The 20,060-nt window shown below is 30.7% G+C and overlaps 1 protein-coding gene across 1 annotated transcript; it reads left to right on the forward strand.

The window, feature by feature from the left end:
* Positions 1-4,995: 4,995 nt before the first annotated feature.
* On the forward strand, positions 4,996-16,700 carry LOC111717024 (putative uncharacterized protein DDB_G0290521; the record flags this gene model as incomplete). The annotated part of the gene is made up of 7 exons (XM_023492537.1): positions 4,996-5,354; positions 6,409-6,709; positions 9,331-9,421; positions 9,817-9,898; positions 13,118-13,175; positions 14,680-14,780; positions 16,556-16,700. Coding segments are annotated over exons 1-7 (1,137 nt in total), but the record flags the coding sequence as incomplete, so codon positions are not given.
* Between the last annotated feature and the right edge of the window lie 3,360 nt (positions 16,701-20,060).

Here is a 20,060-nt window from a genome sequence, read left to right on the forward strand (position 1 = left end):
GAGGGATTGTATTGCCTGTTAAGAAAAGACAACACAACTTTCTTTAATGGAATTGACTCTTCGTGAATCACACAATTTAATTCTTAAATTTCATACATCTTGGTAACCTGAGAGTGAAATACCGAGTAGAAAATTTTAGTTTTTGGCAAAGACTTTTAACTCTTTTATTTGTATATTTAATGATCGGAGTCCACTTAAAATGATCAAGTCATGTCCGTACCGTGAAGTAGACATTAGGAGAAGGTCAAATTCATGCGAGATTATTGGGGTGACTTTGTGACCTCGTAGCTCCTCTAGTTTTGTGCGCACAAGTAAAAAAAGAACACATATTCGTTAAATATAGAAATTCAAAACATTCTTCTCAATAGAACTCTTCATTAAGATAAGTCATGATTGTAAACATATAAGATTGCAATCAGTTCGACGTGCATTTTATTTAGTTTAAAAACATATTTATTTATCAAACTTACCTTCAATCTTCAAATTTGCATCAAATATGCATTTTTATGCATTTTAAGCAAAACAATTAAAATCAGTATTTCGTTCGAAGTTATCCATTTCCCAAACAAAATTCTAACTTGAAAATATTTTATTGATTTTATAAAAGGCTATTTGATTTAATTTAAAGATAATTATTCAATCATTAACACTGATCGTTTAAGATTTTATAAAAACTAAAGCAGTTTCATTTTGAAAATTGTTCAAATCATCCATTAACTTAAATTCAGTTCAAAAATATTGACTTTACTTTCAAAGTTGCAATTGACAATATTAAAAATAACGGTTTTTAAAACAATCAAATGAACATCTCGTTATTCTTAAGAAAAAAGTTTCAAAGTCCTATCAAATAAGATTGCTAGTGTAATCTCAAGAATATCCGGAATGTACAGTGAGAACCAGAAAACTGTGAAATAGGAAGACTATATTAAAATAATGGTAAAGTGTATTTGATGTTTTTACAGAGCAAATACTTATTAGATCACTTTTTATGAATCGTTTACAGTTTACACTACTGTCTCCCATGTCCATTGAACTATATTTAAGGGCATTACAGAGGTGTAAAGGGGTTCCAAGTGATTCCTGGACATTTATAACGCCGTGATCTAGCGTGTTTTCTGATAAAGTAATTCAGTCTTTACCATAAACTGATTATCATATTTTTAGCGGAACCATCATACAATATTATTTTGTATTTTGTGTTTGAAATAAATAATTATGAAAAAATCCCTATATTTATCTTAGACTAGTTTTTTTCTTATTTTCTTTGGAAACTCTCCTCATCAATATTTTTGTTTGAAGCCTCACTGATGTAAAAAAAACCTGTTAAAAAGCAGATAAAAAAAATCCCTAACTTTACCATAAAGTAAACAAATCTGTCATCTTGGATCCTCAATGTTTAATGTTTACTTTTCCTGCCTGATCTTGTTCATCAGGGTGAAAAGTATTGATTTTTTTGCAACGAACTCAATTTTTCTAAGCCTTATATCTTTGAAGCCTGATGATGTAAACCGTTGATATTTCGAACTTTTTAAAAATAATATTTCGCTGGCGCTGGATTCTCGAACATTCCTGGAAAATATGAAAATGTCGTCTTCTTTATCAAAACTCCTCGAAACAGGAATAAATGTTTTGAAAAGTAGCTTTCAGATCATGAAAGAAAAAAAGTTATTATGAAATATCAACTAAAACGAATGCGTCAAAAAATAATCGATGACTGTTGTTTGTGATATCTGAATGATTTGTTTTGAATTAAATTGATTTGTATACGATCCGAGTTGAATGTTGCAACTTTCTGAATTTGTATGGACACCACGTTCTTCGGTGTGAGTCGTTTTTAACAATTTTCTCCTGATTGACGCAACAGATAGAAGTAAGATATAGAAGCAATCAAAAGCGTGTATTTTTTTTCATTTTTCGCGAACACTCCCTTTAAAGACATTTTCTTTTCCAGAGTTTCATGGTTCTCACTGCAAAAATATCCAAACAAATACACAGTTATTCCTGTTTTTGATTGAGGCGCTTTGAGGGCGGAAAGATGTTTAGGTAATCCTGCGAAAAATTGAATTATCTCTAATTTCTAGGTTTATTTATATATAGTAAGTTAATATACGTTAAAAATAAACGATTTTTTTGTTAAAAAAAACAATTACTTCATTACATATCAACTAAGAATAAAGATCACCCCCTCAAACTAGTTAAAATGAAAAATACGAACAGATGTAAATTATAAATTATGCATAGTTTGGTGTTCTTTATCTTTACATAGAAGCCCTAGACTATTAGGATTTTAAAGCAACTTATTTAAAATCTCATTTCAAATTTGTTAACATTCTTTACGAAAAATTATTATTTATTTCTTTGATATCAAGGTCGTGCACACGTATTCACGCAAAAAGATAAGAATTTTTTCAAATCATTGATTCACGCATTCAGTTCAGTTCATTACGTTTTCATTATTACAGAAGAGAAAAGAAAAAACTGTTTTTTTTTTCTGGAACATATTTCAAAATAACCTTCTAATTTAAACGTGGCATTAATGATTTACAAAACGACCAGCTCAATCTGAAAAACAATTAATTATTGCTGTTTTGTTTTCGTTATTTTTCCTGGAAAAATCCACAAAACATTCAGTGACTATTCATACAATTATGAAAATGCCTAATACCCTTGAAACCTTTATCTGATCAATATAATGTTACGTTTAAAACTGTTAAACTCAAATTATTCCTATTTATAATCGTTGCACAATTGAAAATAAAATTTTTTTCGAAATTATTATTCTTGGTTTATAATTTATCAGACATCGCTTTGCGGGGTATTGTTGTAAATCGTACATTGCCATCTTTGCTCGGAGGGTTACTTCATAGTATTCTTACAATCCCTTTAAAGGGGCTAAAGAGGTGCATTTTTCAGGGACTTTTCATTTAAAATGGTTCCATTGCAACCTTAATTCATCTGATTAAAAATGTGGAAAATAAAGTCTTTTTTTAGTTTTAAAATTGTTAAATTCTGTTAATTTCTTCATTGTATCTGAAGTAAAATACGCATGTCAGTTTTATTCAGAAACCACAACTGAAAATGATTAGTTTTTAACAAACAAAAACATGGATATCTACTTTATCCTTGATCAAACAATGGTTTTCAATGGTATTGTTGTTAATCGGACTTGACAATCTATTAATAGAAAAAAAAAATTTTCGGCCGATCCCGTGAAAGGGATCGCAGCTTTCTGTTTTGAATTTGTAAGATTGCTTGCTTGCTCTCCACATTTTATGATGAAAACATTAAATTCTTTCGTTTACATTGCAACCAACAATATAACATTAATGGAACTAAACAAGCTAAATAAAAACCAAATTAAAACTTTTTTTTATTTCAAGCATTTATTCTTTATATTTGAAATTTCACTGAAATAAAATCGATTTATAAGAAATATGACAAAACAGATTAATCTTTATTTTTAATAAGTAAACTCTGTTTTTCTGTTTTATGTCAAGATCACAACTTTAAACCGATTTGCCTCAAATTTTGACTGGTGAACTTGAAAAAACCATGCGGAATATTCATAGCATGGTTTGGTTTGAATTTCAATTTAAGTGGGTTGGTTTTTTCTTGGTTTCCCAAGCTAGTAAACAAATGAAATATAATTTTTATTAAATTAAAGTTTAAACATTTTTCCTCGAAAATACAAATTGAAAATCTTTTTCACATTGAAAATCTCTTTCAATTTGTATTAATTGTATTTAACTTGAATTTATTTTTTTAGTTATTAAATCTTATCGAAAATAGTCTAAAATAATCTGAAATAATCTGAAAAACTCTAAAATAATCTAAAATAATCTGAAATAATCTGAAATAATCTAAAATAATCTGAAATATTCTAAAATAGTCTGAAATATTCTGAAATAACCTGAAATAATCTAAAATAATTTGAAATAATCTGAAATAATCTAAAATAATCTGAAATAATCTGAAATAATCTAAAATAATCTGAAATATTCTAAAATAGTCTGAAATATTCTGAAATAATCTGAAATAATCTAAAATAATTTGAAATAATCTGAAATAATCTAAAATAATCTGAAATAATCTAAAATAATTTGAAATAATCTTAAATTATCTAAAATAATCTGATATAATCTGAAATAATTTGAAATAATCTGAAATAATCTGAAATAATCTGAAATAATCTAAAATAATTTGAAATAATCTTAAATTATCTAAAATAATCTGAAATATTCTAAAATAATCTGAAATAATCTAAATTAATCTAAAATAATCTGAAATAATCTGAAATAATCTGAAATAATCTAAAATAATTTGAAATAATCTTAAATTATCTAAAATAATCTGAAATATTCTGAAATAATCTGAAATAATCTGAAATAATTTGAAATAATCTGAAATAATTTGAAATAATCTGAAATGATCTAACTGCTGTACAATGTACATGATTTATCAGAGAGAATATATTATTAAGAATATTTAAGTTGTTGTTCTTGTATTAAAAAAACTTACCATTTGGGGAAAAGTAAAATACTAAACATCACACGATAGTCCTTATTTAGCATGAGTATATTAACAAACTGAATGTTAAACTCTAATTGGTTGGAAGTAAACTCGAAATTGATGGCTTCTGACTAAAAAAACTGAGATCAGAGAACTTGTGTTTATATTTTCAATATTTAACACTGGATCTCGATATATATTTAATGTGGGCACTTTTAAATTTGATAATTAATGCTTGATGCCTCAATGAAAGTTATCCCAGGTGGGTATAAATACCACGGGATATCTATGCTTGATCCACGAGATTTAGAACAGAAAACTTCTGAATTCTGAAAATCATTATAATCTGATGGAGGATGGATTCGTTAAACGATTTTATTTTAGTTTCTGATAAAACTTTTTTTATATGAAAAAATTAAATTGTGCATTTGTTTTAAGATCCGTGAAAATGAATCCTGATATCTAAGAAGGAAGGACCTGGAGACTATGGAGGAAGATATCCTGGATTCTCCGACAGAAACCAAACATATGCCTCCTTCTCCTTCTCAACCCATCCTCTCTCCTCACTCCTCCACCTCCCAGCACGTTACCCCAACCCACTCCCAGCACGTTACTACAGTCCCCTCCCAGCATGTTACCCCAGCCCACTCCCAGAACGTTACTCCAGTCCCCTCCCAGCATGTTACCCCAGCCCACTCCCAGAACGTTACTCCAGTACCCTCCCGGCACGTTACCCCAGTACAGTCCCCGCACGCTCCGCCTCTACCTTTCCAAAACATGCATCCGGAGGATTTTATGAAACCTTTAGAGATAAACGAAGAAGAATCAGTGCTCCCTACTCCCAGGTACACCAGGATAATACATTACACTCTATACTAAACGCTACTTTATCTTCGGTTTGTGTACTATAAATTAGTCCTCCTTTTTTCCCAGATTTTAACGTGGAGATTTTAAAGTGTAAAAAGCATTGTGTGTTTCCATAAATGAAATTGTTGTAATGAATTCTATTTTAAATCGTTTCAATGCAGAGTTTCAGATTTATATCGGAGAACCGTAATTCCTGCAAACCATTTCTTTTGACATTTAAGCCTCCAATCTTTAACGGAACCAGTGGATACTAGAATTCAAGCAAAATTATGCCTAAACTTAAAATTAATAGGATAAAATTATTTGAGACATAAATAATAATATTTTAAATATGTCCCAAATGATTTATGATGTACAATATAAAANATTGATGATTGACGTAAAGATAAGTAGATTATATCCAGTTACAACTGAATTTACAACTGGACAACATTGCATAGTTTATAGTATGAATATTGAATAAGTAGTAAGTGCATGTTTACATCTATATCTTTGCAACTTAATGTCGTATGACCTTAGTTATTTCAAACTATGAATCATCATCATTACGTTGCAAATCTATAGAAATTTGACTATTTGAGTTTGTGGCAAAGACTCATTTCTTTAAAATTAATTATATAAAATTCTATATTTTTAATCTCTGTTTTGGAGGAAATTATACGCTCACTAAAACAGACTCTAACATAAAATAGTTTAGTTAACCTGTTAACGTACGAATCGCACACCAGCTTTTATTTTTTTTCAGAAATACGTACACCATTTTTAGTTTTAAATAACTTGTAAATTATAGTTATTTCTTTGATGATAGATATATACATTCCATTCCCATTATTTAATTCTTGGTAACAAGGTTTGTCTTAACTGAGACAGAAACTATGGACTGTGTATGTTGTTTATAATAAAGATTATTTTTGTAGACTTTTGTTCGTCAGATCATTTTTAAACTATTAAATGATCGTTAAACCCTTTTGTTTTAATTTAAAAACGAAAATAAGGATACAACAAAAATTGTTAAAAAAAAATGTATTTCAGGGTGAGACGATTAACTAGACATCACACCCTCAAATACTCAGGGGGAGCTCTTCATGATCTAAATCAATCACCTTCCTTCGATCATACTCATAATCAATCAAATCAGTTTAATCACTCACAAAATCAATCAGCTTCCTCCGATCGAACAAAAAATCAATCGGCTTCCTCTGATCAACCGAAAAATCAATCAGCTTCCTCATATCGACCGAAAAATCAATCGGCTTCCTTTGATCGAACGTTTGACCCTCCTGCTTCCAAACAGCGTATATTCTCCCCTCGGCAGAGTTCTCTTCAAGAACAGGTACATTTTAGACAAAAGTATTTTTAAATTTAATTTTCTTATTTATCCAGCTTATCCATTAAATTATAATTATCCATAATTATCGAATAAATCATGTTTTTAGGGAGAGAATCTTTTTGCAGTTTACATTTTTCAATTCTAAGTGGGAACATTTGAAATGACTATAATAAGTTAAACTTTTTCTCCTCAATATCTGAGGTCTAACTGATCCATCATCAGTAAAATTTCCCAAACTATTAATTTGAGTTAGACCAATTTCAAGATCGGTTAACCTACCCACAGGCCGCAAGGACAGTTCAACTAAGTCCATCCATTTTTTAGTTCAAAGCTCTGCTTGGGTTCCGTGAAGATTTTATTTTTACAAACAAGCACTATTTTCTCATTTTTTTGTGAACATTCTTTCCAAATAAATATAGTCTAAAATACTCTTTTAAAATTATTTCTTAAATCTGTTTTTAAAGACATTTTTTTCACTAGGCCTTAAAAAGGGATTCCTAAACCTTCAAACATGGATTTCTTAAACCTTCTTATATATGTCGAGTCCTATAATGAAGGATTCTCAAAACCTTCTGATATTTGTTAGTTCCGAAACCTTCAAAAATGGGTTACTAAAACCGTATAATATGGGTTTCTAAACCGTCTAATATGGGGTTCTTAAACCGTCTAATATGGGTTTCTAAAACCGTCTAATATGGGTTTCTAAAACCGTCTAATATGGGTTTCTAAAACTGTCTAATATGGGGTTCTAAAACCGTCTAATATGGGTTTCTAAAACTGTCTAATATGGGGTTCTAAAACCGTCTAATATGAGTTTCTAAAACCGTCTAATATTGGTTTCTAAAACTGTCTAATATGGGGTTCTAAAACCGTCTAATATGGGTTTCTAAAACCGTCTAATATGGGATTCTAAACCTTGTTTAGGTGGCTTCAAAAATCTTATCATATGGGTTTTTAAAACCTTCTAAAATGGGTTCCTGAAACCTTTTTATTTGGGTTCCTAAAACTTTCTAATATGGGTTCCTAAAACCTTCTATTATGAATTCCTAAAACCTTCAATAATGGGTGCCTAAAATCTTCTATTATGAATTCTTATAACGTTCTAATATGGTTTTCTAAAACGTTTAATATGGGTTCCTAAAACCTTCAAATAGACTTTTAAAACCGTCTTTTATGGGTTCGTAAAATCGTCTAATATGGATTTTAAACCAAATGGCTTCAAAAACCTTCTTACAATGGTTTTCAAACCTTCTAATTAAGACCTTAAAATGTGGATTCCTAATGGATAGAAATTGAATCCATGAATATTAATCAAAATTTGAATTAACTTAATTAATTCAATGAACCTTTTATCCCAGCAGAGGCTCAGAGCTGGGAATTTAAGAGTGTAAAATCGTGTAAAACCGAAACTTCCCGGTATCCATTTTTGGGGTTCATTAATTTGTGTAGATTTTAATATTTACATTTTTGTAGATTCAAGAAACAAGATAACGATAGAATAATCATAAAGAAATACTTCTTGTCAAAAATATTAGTAATTGCAATCCACGAAGCTTGGTTTTTTATACTAAGTTTCATAATTTTTAGGCACAGGAGGGTTTAGAATAATTTTTTCTTTTTAAAGATTAATTAAATTTGTATTTATGTTTATTTTGAAACCTTTTTTAATTTTGTTTTAATTATATAGTTTTGCTCTATTTACTGGAGTTCATGTTAAAGGATAAAAACATTTATAAAAAATGTAGACTTCTAAGAAATTTTTTACTTATTTTAGTAACTTGTCTTTCCGGAGTTTATCAGGGCACCTTCCTTGGATCGCTAAACTGAAATAATTTTAACATTTTTGTATTTATATATTTATATATTTTATATTTCTACTTTAACGGAAGGTTCACACTTTTAGAATTTTGAATTAGGACAAATAGAAAATAGCTTACTTTATATGAAGTTGGGTTTTCGGAAACGAATAATTGTTGAAAATTTCACAAATAGTCAGAATTTATCTTGCCTTTCTTTTCATGTTTTATATCCAGTAATTCCTGGAAGATCTATTCATGTTTTATATCCAGGAATTCCTGGAGGATCTATTCATGTTTTACATCCAGGAATTCTAGGAGGACCTATTCATGTTTTATATATCCAGGAATTCCAGGAGGACCTATTCATGTTTTATATATCCAGGAATTCCTGGAGGACCTATTCATGTTTTAAATATCCAGGAATTCCAGGAGGACCTATTCATGTTTTAAATATCCAGGAATTCCAGGAGGACCTATTCATGTTTTATATATCCAGGAATTCCAGGAGGACCTATTCATGTTTTATATATCCAGGAATTCCAGGAGGACCTATTCATGTTTTATATCCAGGAATTCCTGGAGGATCTCTATTCATATTTTGTATCCACGAATTCCTGGAGGACCTATTCATGTTTTATATCCAGGAATTCCAGGAGGGTCTTTTCATGTTTTATATCAAGGAACTCCTGGAGGATCTATTCATGTTTTATATATCCAGGAATTCCAGGGGGATCTATTTAGGTTTTATATCCAGGAAAGTCTGGAGGATCTTATATTCATGTTTTATATCCAGGAATTCCTTTTTATGTTTTATATCCTATCCAGGAATTCCTGGAGGATCGAAATGAAAGAAAATTATCAAGAGAGGGTAGGCGACAAGCCAGACATACTTCAATAAATGATGAAGACGACTTAGGTAGGATAATAACGACATATAAGTAGATTATCATATAATGATGATGATTATCTAAAATGACTATTTGGATGATACGATAAATCATCATGATACCGTTATTGATAATGATAATGTAGAAAATGATGATGATGATGATGAAGATAATGTTATTAATTTTGATAATGTTGATGATGATGATAATGATAATGTTAATTACGATGATGAAGATGATGAAAATGATGATGATGAGAATGATGATGATGAAAATGCTGATGATGAGAATGATGATGTTGAGAATGATGATAATGCTGATGAGGAAGATGATGATGATAATTATGATGAAGATGATGATGAGGATGATGATGATGAGGAAGATGATGATGATGATGATAATATTGATGATGATGATGATGCAGAGGACCGAGTACAGTCTGAAGGGAGTATGCGGTATAAGCTACCGCCTCTTGTTAATGTCGAGGATGATCGGGCCTCCCTTAGGTGAGCAGAACTTAAAGGGACTCTAGGGGTAATTTCACATTACCAACTTCTTACAATTTCACATTACCAACTTCTTACAATTTCACATTACAAACTTCTTACAATTTCACATTACCAACTTCTTACAATTTCACATTACCAACTTCTTACAATTTTATTTCTGATGTCCAACAAGCGTACCATAATCGCAGTAAAGAATTTAAAGAATTCCTCGTGTTCTGTATTCGTAAGACATAATTATAGAGAACCTGCAATGGAAAATTATCCATTTTTTGATCGAAAAATAATGATTCTTCCATCAAAGAGCAAGTCATTTTTAATGGATGGTTTCGTCTACAGTCTCTTTAAGACTGGAACAGCTGTAGATTTTTTTTAACCATATATTTGCAGGCTTTCAAATTGACTTGTATAAAAATATAAAAAAGTATGTAAAATTAATAAAATTTACTTTCTTTGTAAAGCTTTTTTTTGTGGAACTTCTGAAAAGTTATAAGAAAAAATACAAAGATGTTAAAAATTTTAAAAAAGTGCTAAAAAATGTGTCTTAATTTTATCATTTTAAAGAATCAAAATTTGTAATGCCTTATTCAACAAAATTTGTTAACAAAACCGGTTTTTATATTTAGTTAAACTAACTTGAGTTGAGACAATGCCTAATCAGTCTGATTCAAACCACAATAATTTAACAATTAAAGTTTCATAGATAAAGTGACTGACGTTGTAAATTCACAACAGTCAAATTTTAACCCTTATTTGATCATTAATGAGGAAGACATCGTCATATTTTTGTTTGCAAGTGTTTAATTTGGAAAATTACCTGGACATTTTTCTGTAGCGTATAAATCTGCTAATAAATTTTTCAGAAACATCTTGTATTAAAAAACAATCAATCCTCAAAAAATGTAACAATCCAAATTGTTTGAAAGTCTTTTCTATATGTATAGAATGCACAGCTTCAAAGTAGGAAATATATTTCGATGTTTTTTTAAATCATCATCAGTCCTAAGACAGATTAATTTGACTAATAATAATATAGAAATTTAGTACACAATTATTAAAAAAAAAATTTAAACGAAAAGACAAAATATTTTTGAGAAAAGAAATTTAAAAAAGTAAACCGGAAATGCCACACTAGAAACGGAAGATCACTTGTAAGTATTGGTACTGTTTTAATCTAAACAAGGTACACAAATTGTTATTAAGAAAGCATTAAAGAATGTTAAAAATATCCGTAAAAAATATAATATTTACGAGGAACTTTTTGTATGTGTATTAGAAACTGTAAAAAGTTGCTCTAAACTAAATTAATTAGATGTTTTTAATGTCTTCTATCCACGGTCTTTGTCCTTTAATATTTGAAATGTGTTCTCAAATCGTAATTTTATGTTCTTTATGTTCTGTATTTGTTATTATAAATTCTTAAACTTTATTGTTTAGAGCACGATGCATCTCGTTCGTTTATTTTATTTGGTTGGTTTTGGTTTACAAGAAACAGATTTTTTTCTTCTCTTTATCTTTGGAACTGGATGTCGGAGATTTTTAATAGTTTCAAACTATGAGCTCTGTTAGATCAAATTAGATTCTTAGTTTAAAATACACTATCAGGTTGCGAATTTAGAGAATAGAAAATTTGGGGTTGTCGCAAAAGCTTACAGTTCCCTTCGGGTGTTTATAATCACAATCTTTTTTTAAATATGCCGTTCTTGCATAGTTCAGATTCGTTGTTTTTCACCTTAAATAATTCACATTTTGCACAAAGCTTATTTAAGCTGAGAGCAAAAATGTCGATGAATCGCAATATTTTCTTAATTAGTTCCTTATTTTCTGCACTTTGTAAAGATTGCCACATTTGCAAAACCCTTAATTACTTCTAAAAGAAAATTCAAATAATCAAGAAAAAATTAAAATATTTTCATCCGTTTACATTTAAAAATAAACAATAAGAGTTTCTTTTTTTTTTATTAGGCTGAAAACTTTGTGGCAAGTATTCAATTCTTTTTAATAATAAATAAATCAAATTTTTAGGCTTCCAAGAACCCGTGGTTCCTACTCACTATCTAGGACGGAAAGAAGGTTTATTTTCTTATTCAATATTATTTAATTTTTTGAGACTTATTCTTCACTTATCTATTGTATTCTATAAGTAACGAAATAGTGTTGAATATACGAACCATTATAGTTTCCTACCAATAAAAAGAATTGCTGCTTATATGGCATTTATGAATATACTTTGCTTGCATCAGGCTCAAAATTACTAAAATTTGTGTCCAAAAGTTTTTGACTGTTCTAAAATTTTTAAAAATGAGCAAACAAATATTATAAGATCCGCCAATTTTTTGCTTTTGTTTTATATTGTACAAAGAGAAGATTCGCTTAGATAGAGCCACAATAAAAAGAAAGCCTAGTATTGGTCCTGAAACACGTCAGACACGGGATAGCACCGAAAGATATAATAATGAGAAGTTGTTGAACTAGATACGGAAAGTCAAACTAATGTCGTTACTCTGGGGCATCGATTTAATACATAGCTAGTATTAGCTGAACCGCGCAAACGTAGATCAACCACTTCTGCACCAGCTCAAGCTGAAGCGAATGTTGATAGATATATATAGATATATCATGTAGATACGTATTTCTTGAATCAAAGAAAGGTGCTTTTCATAGCTATGTTTTTTACTTGCTACGTTATTTACAATAATTAATTAGTTCAGATTTTGGCATTTAAGAGCAAATCTGCAAAGATTTTAGAGTACCGGGTTACTATTGAGTTTGACCAATTGAAATATCAAAAAGTAAAATTTTCAATACTTTTTCTCAAATTTTGTCCAATGTGGAACGTATTTTTTAAAATTTCATAAGGATTGAACGATGCTTTTGTTGGGGTATAATCATCATAAAAAATCAAAGTTTTTCACTTTCTCCATAGCCCCTGGCCCCTCTAGTAAATTGAAACGCAGAAACATAAATGTCTTAATTCTATTGTAATCTTTTATACACAGTTTAATTGTCACTCTTAAGTCTTAAGACCATGATTTATAAAATTTTATATTTTCAATTTAATAATTAAATTAATCTTTAAAGTAAAAAATGATTAAAACTATTTCTAATTTGATTAAGTAGGATTAAATTCCAAAAATCACACAAAGCACAATTCCAGAATTTAATTTAACTATTGGATTTATTCAAATAAAGATTTTTTTAATTAAAAATGTATTTTAGGGGAGATCAGAGTGATGAGAATAGAGAGAACTCTCCCTCTTTCAAACCTTCTCTACTTGTAAGTTATTTTAAAAAAATATTTTTTCATAAAATAGCTGAAGGGTCCCCCGGCATTGCCCGTGAAAAAAAATTAAAATTAAAAAAGTAAAATTAACTTAAATGCCATTCCCAGGCTACCCATGAGAGTCCCAAAAAAATGTTAGCCCATTCGGTCCAGCCGATTGGCCGGTCAGAGGGACCCATATATGAAAGTTTTGTTTTATTATAAAGATAAAACAAGTTCCCTTAATATTAAAATACGTTGAGTGAACAAATCGTGTTGAAAACTTGAAAATAATAATAAAAAATATATAAGTTAGATAAATGTTTTAAAAGGTATTTATAATTGATCAGACAACGCTTTAAAGGGTATCGTTGGGTATGGGACATCTCACACTCCCGGTATCCATGGAGGATTACTTGAAATTACGTTGCATTGTAATTTTCTTCTTTTTTAGCTTTTAGCCTTTTATTTTCATAAAAATGAAATTTTTAAACTATAAATTTCAAGTAAGTTTTCCCCTTCCCTTGCCTTCTCATTTAAACATAATGTTCAATGTGAATTATAACAAGATATAAATTTTAAGAACAAATTTAACTTAAAATGAACTATCTTAATATGTAAAACTCTCAAAATTCTAAATGTTCTAAGATTAAAGAAAAAGTAAACGTTTAAGTTTAAGATGAAGTTTTTTTTTTAAAGGGAGTGACCGGCTATGTAGGTAGTTGCAGTTGCAGTGTTGTGGAAAATTTCTTTCGGATTAATTTGAGACATATAAAACTTTTTAAAGATCTGTAAATCCTGAGTTTGAGCGCAAGTTCGACGTTCAAAATTCCTACTGTGGTGGTGGATACGTTTTCAGAATTAGTTTTTTTAATTATTAAATAATGACGACATAAAATGTAAAAAAAGTTCTGCAATTAACTACATACAGACGTCATGTTTAGGAACATGTTGAGAAAAAAAATTAATCTTATCATCGCAATTAAGTAACCTTGCTCAATTATTAGTTTCTATTTCTTCATTATTCTGGTTTCTCATTATTCACAAAGATTTTCGCAGATTTTCTAGAATTATTATTGAAAAGACGACAGTTGAAGAATTTGAAGAAATCTGCGAATAAATTATAAGAAGATAAGAAATTAAATATAATGATGAAAACGAAATAATCGATTTTAGCATTGATTTATTGACTAATTTCTTTTGAGAAATATGTTCCTAACCATAACTGTATAATTTTTACTTTATGTTTCGTTGTCGTTATTTAATAAATTAAAAAAACTAACTCTGAAAACGTATCAACCTCCAAAGTACGAGTTTTGAATTTGAGTATGTGGTAAAAACTCAATTCATTTCTTTACTAAATGTCTCTTTTTGGAATTTATACCAAAATCCCAAAAATAATTTAAGCTAGATTTAAAAATATTTAGTTTTTGTTGAAATAATCTTAAAAATGTAAACAATAATATTGATAATAAAAATAACAATAATATTGATAATAATGATAATAATAATACTGCAGGTTGTGAATCCTACAGTATTTAAATCTGCGTCTATGTCTAATATGTCTTCTATGTCTGGAATATCTGGAGACTCCACCAACTCTATCCCTGCAAGGAACCGGTTATACTGTTTACAAAACAAATCCTTTTTTTGATTTTCACCAGATTTGCAAATATTGTTTTTCAAAAGAAATTGACTCTTTGTCACAAACTAAGATTTCTTAATCCCTGTATCTTTAAAACCTAGCTTTGGACCTTCTATATTTTAAACTTTAGATCTCATGTTAGATCAGATAATCTAATTTTAAAATATCTATGGATTACTCAGATTGCAAAAGTACATTTCAGTTTGTGACAAAGACTTAATTCCTTTTAAACTATTTACAAATCTTCAAGTTCTTCTTTCACAAAAATGTTCATTTTGTTTAAACCATGAACTGTAAATTATTTAATCAGAAAATATATCTTTCATTCAAATTAGCAGTTTTGGGGTTCAAAACATAAATTTTATTTTTTGAAAAGTGTAATTCTTTTTGCATCCTATTATTTGTTCGACAAAGTCGAATTAAACAATTATAAAAGGTGATTATTAAGTTTTTTGACTGTTTAACCCCCCCCCCCCTCCTCTTGTGTATAAAAGTATATATGATATAGTGAGGCACGGAAAAGATCCTACCTGGTTGGTTCCGTTGGACCTACCTCACTCCTGGGAGTCCAGGAACTTGAGAAACAGTTCCCAGATAGAACTATTAGGTAATAAACAGTTCCAAGATAGAACTATTAGGTAGGAACAGTTCCCAGATGGAACTATTAGGTAATAAACAGTTCCCATGATAGAACTATTAGGTAGGAAACAGTTCCCAGACAGAACTTTTAGGTAATAAACAGTTCCTAGATAGTACTGTTCGGTAGGAACAGTTCCCAGATAGAACTATTAGGTAATAAACAGTTCCCATGATAGAACTATTAGGTAGGAAACAGTTCCCAGATAGAACTATTAGGTAGGAACAGTTCCAAGATAGAACTATTAGGTAGGAACAGTTCCCAGATAGAGCTATTAGGTAAGAAACAGTTCTCAGATAGAACTATTAGGTAATAAACAGTTCCCAGATAGAACTATTAGGTAATAAACAGTTCCCAGATAGAACTATTAGGTAGGAAACAGTTACTATATAGAACTATTAGGTAGGAACAGTTCCCAGATAGAACTATTAGGTAGGAAACAGTTCCTAGATAGAACTATTAGGTAGGAACAGTTCCCTGATAGAACTATAGGTAGGAACAGTTCCCAGATAGAACTATTAGGTAGGAAACAGTTCCCAGATAGAACTATTAGATAGGAACAGTTCCCAGATAGAACTATTGGTAGAAAACAGTTATCAGACAGAACCGTTAGGTAGGAACAGTTCCCAGATAGAACTATTAGGTAGAAAACAGTTATCAGATAGAACTGTTAGGTAGGAAACCGTTCCAAAATAGAACTAACAGGTAAGAAACAGTTCCATAAATCCATAATATTTGTAGGAACCTGGAATATAAACTATTTATATATACTTTGCTTGTCTGTTTAAGTAAGTTTGTTTGTATCTATTAATAAACGTCAAAACAGCTGAAGCGATCCAGATTTAGCCTGAGAACTCGCATGACCCAAAGAAAGGTTTAGAAATACTCATAAACCTTACATAAAGTTGTGACCAAAAGCTTTTGATTTTTGTGAAATCTTAAAAATGCGCGAAAAAATATTTGAAAATCCGCGACATTTTTTGCTGTTCCAATTTTACATTGTTCAAAGAGAAGATACTCACAGATATTAAAAGTTAAAATAGAGGATGGGCGTGAATGTTCCAGAATATTTGTTAGAACTGGGAACATGAACTACTAATATTTATTTTCCAGAATATTTGTTGGAACGTGGAACATGAACGGACAGATACCTCCCCGTCATCTCTGTGAGTTCCTGCTGCCGGCCAACCTACAGTATGTTCCTGATGTGCTTGTTGTTGGAACACAAGAAACATTTCCAGAAAAAACAGAGTGGGAGGTAAAAATAGTTTTTTTTTTAAGAATCATGTCTTGGCAACAAACTCTGATTTCTAATTTTTATGTTTTTTAGCAATCTGATGTCGTAGACCTTAGATATTTCAAAGTTTAAATTCTGTTAGATTAAACTGTCTAAGTTTTGGATAGCAAAGGTTTAAACCACCAAGTTACAAAGATATTAAGATTAGAAAATAATTTTAGCTTGTGGCAAGCTTGTAACAATTTATGTACATATTTAAAACTTCAAAGAAAAGCATTCAACACCTCTATTCCTCTTTTCAAAGAGTTTAAAAGGAAAGAATGAAAACGCTCTACTATATATTCTATTCAATTTGTTTCAGGTTCGGTTGCAGGATATCCTGGGTCCATTTCATGTTCTCTTTCATTCAGTATCTTTTAGTTTTGGATACAAGATACTCTGGGTCCATCTCATGTTCTCTTTCATTCAGTATCTTTCAGTTTTGGATACAAGATACTCTGGGCCCATCTCATGTTCTCTTTCATTCAGTATCTTTTAGTTTTGGATACAAGATACTTTGGGTCCATCTCATGTTCTCTTTCATTCAGTATCTTTTAGTTTGGGATACAAGATACTCTGGGTCCATTTCATGTTCTCTTTCATTCTGTATCTTTTAGTTTTGGATACAAGATACTCTGGGCCCATCTCATGTTCTCTTTCATTCAGTATCTTTTAGTTTTGGATACAAGATACTCTGGGTCCATTTCATGTTCTCTTTCATTCAGTATCTTTTAGTTTTGGATACAAGATACTCTGGGCCCGTCCCATATTCTCTTTCATTCAGTATCTTTAGGTTCGGTTACAGGATACCCTGGGTCCATCCCATGTTCTCTTTCATTCAGTATCTTTTAAGTTCGGTTATAGGATACCCTGGGTCCATTTCATGTTCTCTTAATTTCCTTCAGTATCTTTTAGGTTCGGTTGCAGGATACCCTGGGTCCATCTCATGTTCTCTTAATTTCCTTCAGTATCTTTTCGGTTGTAGGATACCCTGGATCCATCTCATGTTCTCTTAATTTCCTTCAGTATCTTTTAGGTTCGGTTGCAGGATACCCTGGATCCATCTCATGTTCTCTTAATTTCCTTCAGTATCTTTAGGTTCGGTTGCAGGATACCCTGGATCCATCTCATGTTCTCCTTCATTCAGTATCTTTAGGTTCGGTTACAGGATACCCTGGGTCCATCCCATGTTCTCTTTCATTCAGTATCTTTTAAGTTCGGTTGCAGGATACCCTGGATCCATCTCATGTTCTCTTAATTTCCTTCAGTATCTTTAGGTTCGGTTGCAGGATACCCTGGATCCATCTCATGTTCTCCTTCATTCAGTATCTTTAGGTTCGGTTACAGGATACCCTGGGTCCATCCCATGTTCTCTTTATTCAGTATCTTTTAGGTTTGGTTATAGGATACCCAGGGTCCATCCCATGTTCTCTTTCATTCAGTATATTTTAGGTTCGGTTACAGGACACCCTGGGTCCATCCCATATTCTCCTTCATTCAGTATCTTTAGGTTCGGTTTGGTTATAGGATACCCAGGGTCCATCCCATGTTCTCTTTCATTCAGTATATTTTAGGTTCGGTTACAGGACACCCTGGGTCCATCCCATATTCTCCTTCATTCAGTATCTTTAGGTTCGGTTACAGGATACTCTGGGTCCATCCCCATGTTCTCATTCAGAATCTTTTAGGTTCGGTTGCAGGATTCTCTGGGTCCATCCCCATGTTCTCATTTAGTATCTTTTAGGTTCGGTTGCAGGATACTCTGGGCCCATCCCATGTTCTCTTTCATTCAGTATCTTTAGGATGTCTTCATATCACCGTCTTCCTTAGGTTAGAAATAATACTAAAATTATATTTTATCTATTTACAGCCATCGAAAGAATTTATAAAATGTCGTCTTGACAATTTTTCACGGGGTTAGTACTATTTTACCTGAATCAATAATTGTAAAAATAAATAAATAACCATGAATTTGCGAAAAAAAGTTTTAAAGATCTCCATATAATTATTCACTCAAAAATCTGAATATCTTCAGCATTCCATTATCAGTAAGTTAAGAATACGACATTTTTTAAATTCTTTCGATTAATCCAAATTGCTCGGTTAAAGAAATTTGCTGCCACAACTTCGATTTTTCTAATCTGAATATCTAACGCAAATTGATAGTTTAAACCTTTCATATTTCAAATTTAGAATAATTGATCTGACAGAAATAAATATTTGAAATATGTAAGGGCTGCAAAAATATAAGGATTAAGAAATCAGATTTTTGGCAAATATTAAATTTCTTTGTGTGTTTAATGGTCAACGTGAACGTCAAAACTGCTAAACCAATCAGGTCCAATTGAATTGGGGCAACTCAAATGAACCTAGGACATGTTTATGGTGTCAAAATGAAAAAAAGGCCTGACAAAAAAATTCGACCGTTAAGATTTTTGAAGATCAACAAATGTAAATATAAAAATCCGCGAAAACTTGTGTTTATAGAGTACGATGCAAAAATGACAATTTGAAAAGTAAACGGTAAAATAATGTAGAAAAGAGGAACAAATCCTACAGGGTGTCCCAATAAACATGGGAATTCAGCATAGATAAAGATAGATTGCGCATAAGACGACATTTTTCATCTTGAAAGATATAAATGTATAGAGATGTTTTAAAGATATTCCTATTATATAGATTAACTAGGTCGGTTGTGAATATTGGCTGTTCTTATGTCATTGAGTACTTTTGGTGTGCATGAGTTCTGTAGAGAGAAATTTAAGTTAGTTTAGTCCTTCTCATGTACTTCTTCAGTTCTCGTCAATATGAAATATTGCACAGTGAAATATTGTTGTTCAAATAGTTCCATTATTTTACCCTCTTACCCTCTATTATGAAATTCATTAAAACACCAAACCACCCCGCTTATCATTGAAGCACACTTTGACCCTTAGAAGTATGAGTTCGTGGACTGTACAATTCTTGTTGATTTTGCGTACATAAGCTATCTATGTTTATTTTATTTATTTATCTATGGAATTCAGTGACGAATTCGATATCGCCTCTTTAAATAATTTAGTATAGTGATACCTGCTGAGAAAGCTGTAAACTGTAAGAGTTTCGTCTGCTATGTTTACAATTTGTTTGTTTACGCTTTGACTGCATACAGAGTACACTTGTCCATCCTCACTATTCATCTTGTGGAGACATTATAGACACATCTTTACAGCCACTTAGCGTTTTCATAAAATAAACTCTAGCAGACATACTAATATTATGGCCTTTGAAATTAGGCATTACCCGCATAGAACAAGCGACGCTGTTTTAGAGTCTGAAAACGACCCGCACGACCACAAAAAC

This window comes from Eurytemora carolleeae, unplaced genomic scaffold, assembly GCF_000591075.1.
Source record: "Eurytemora carolleeae unplaced genomic scaffold, Eaff_2.0 scaffold2324, whole genome shotgun sequence".
NCBI classification, from domain to species: domain Eukaryota; kingdom Metazoa; phylum Arthropoda; class Copepoda; order Calanoida; family Temoridae; genus Eurytemora; species Eurytemora carolleeae.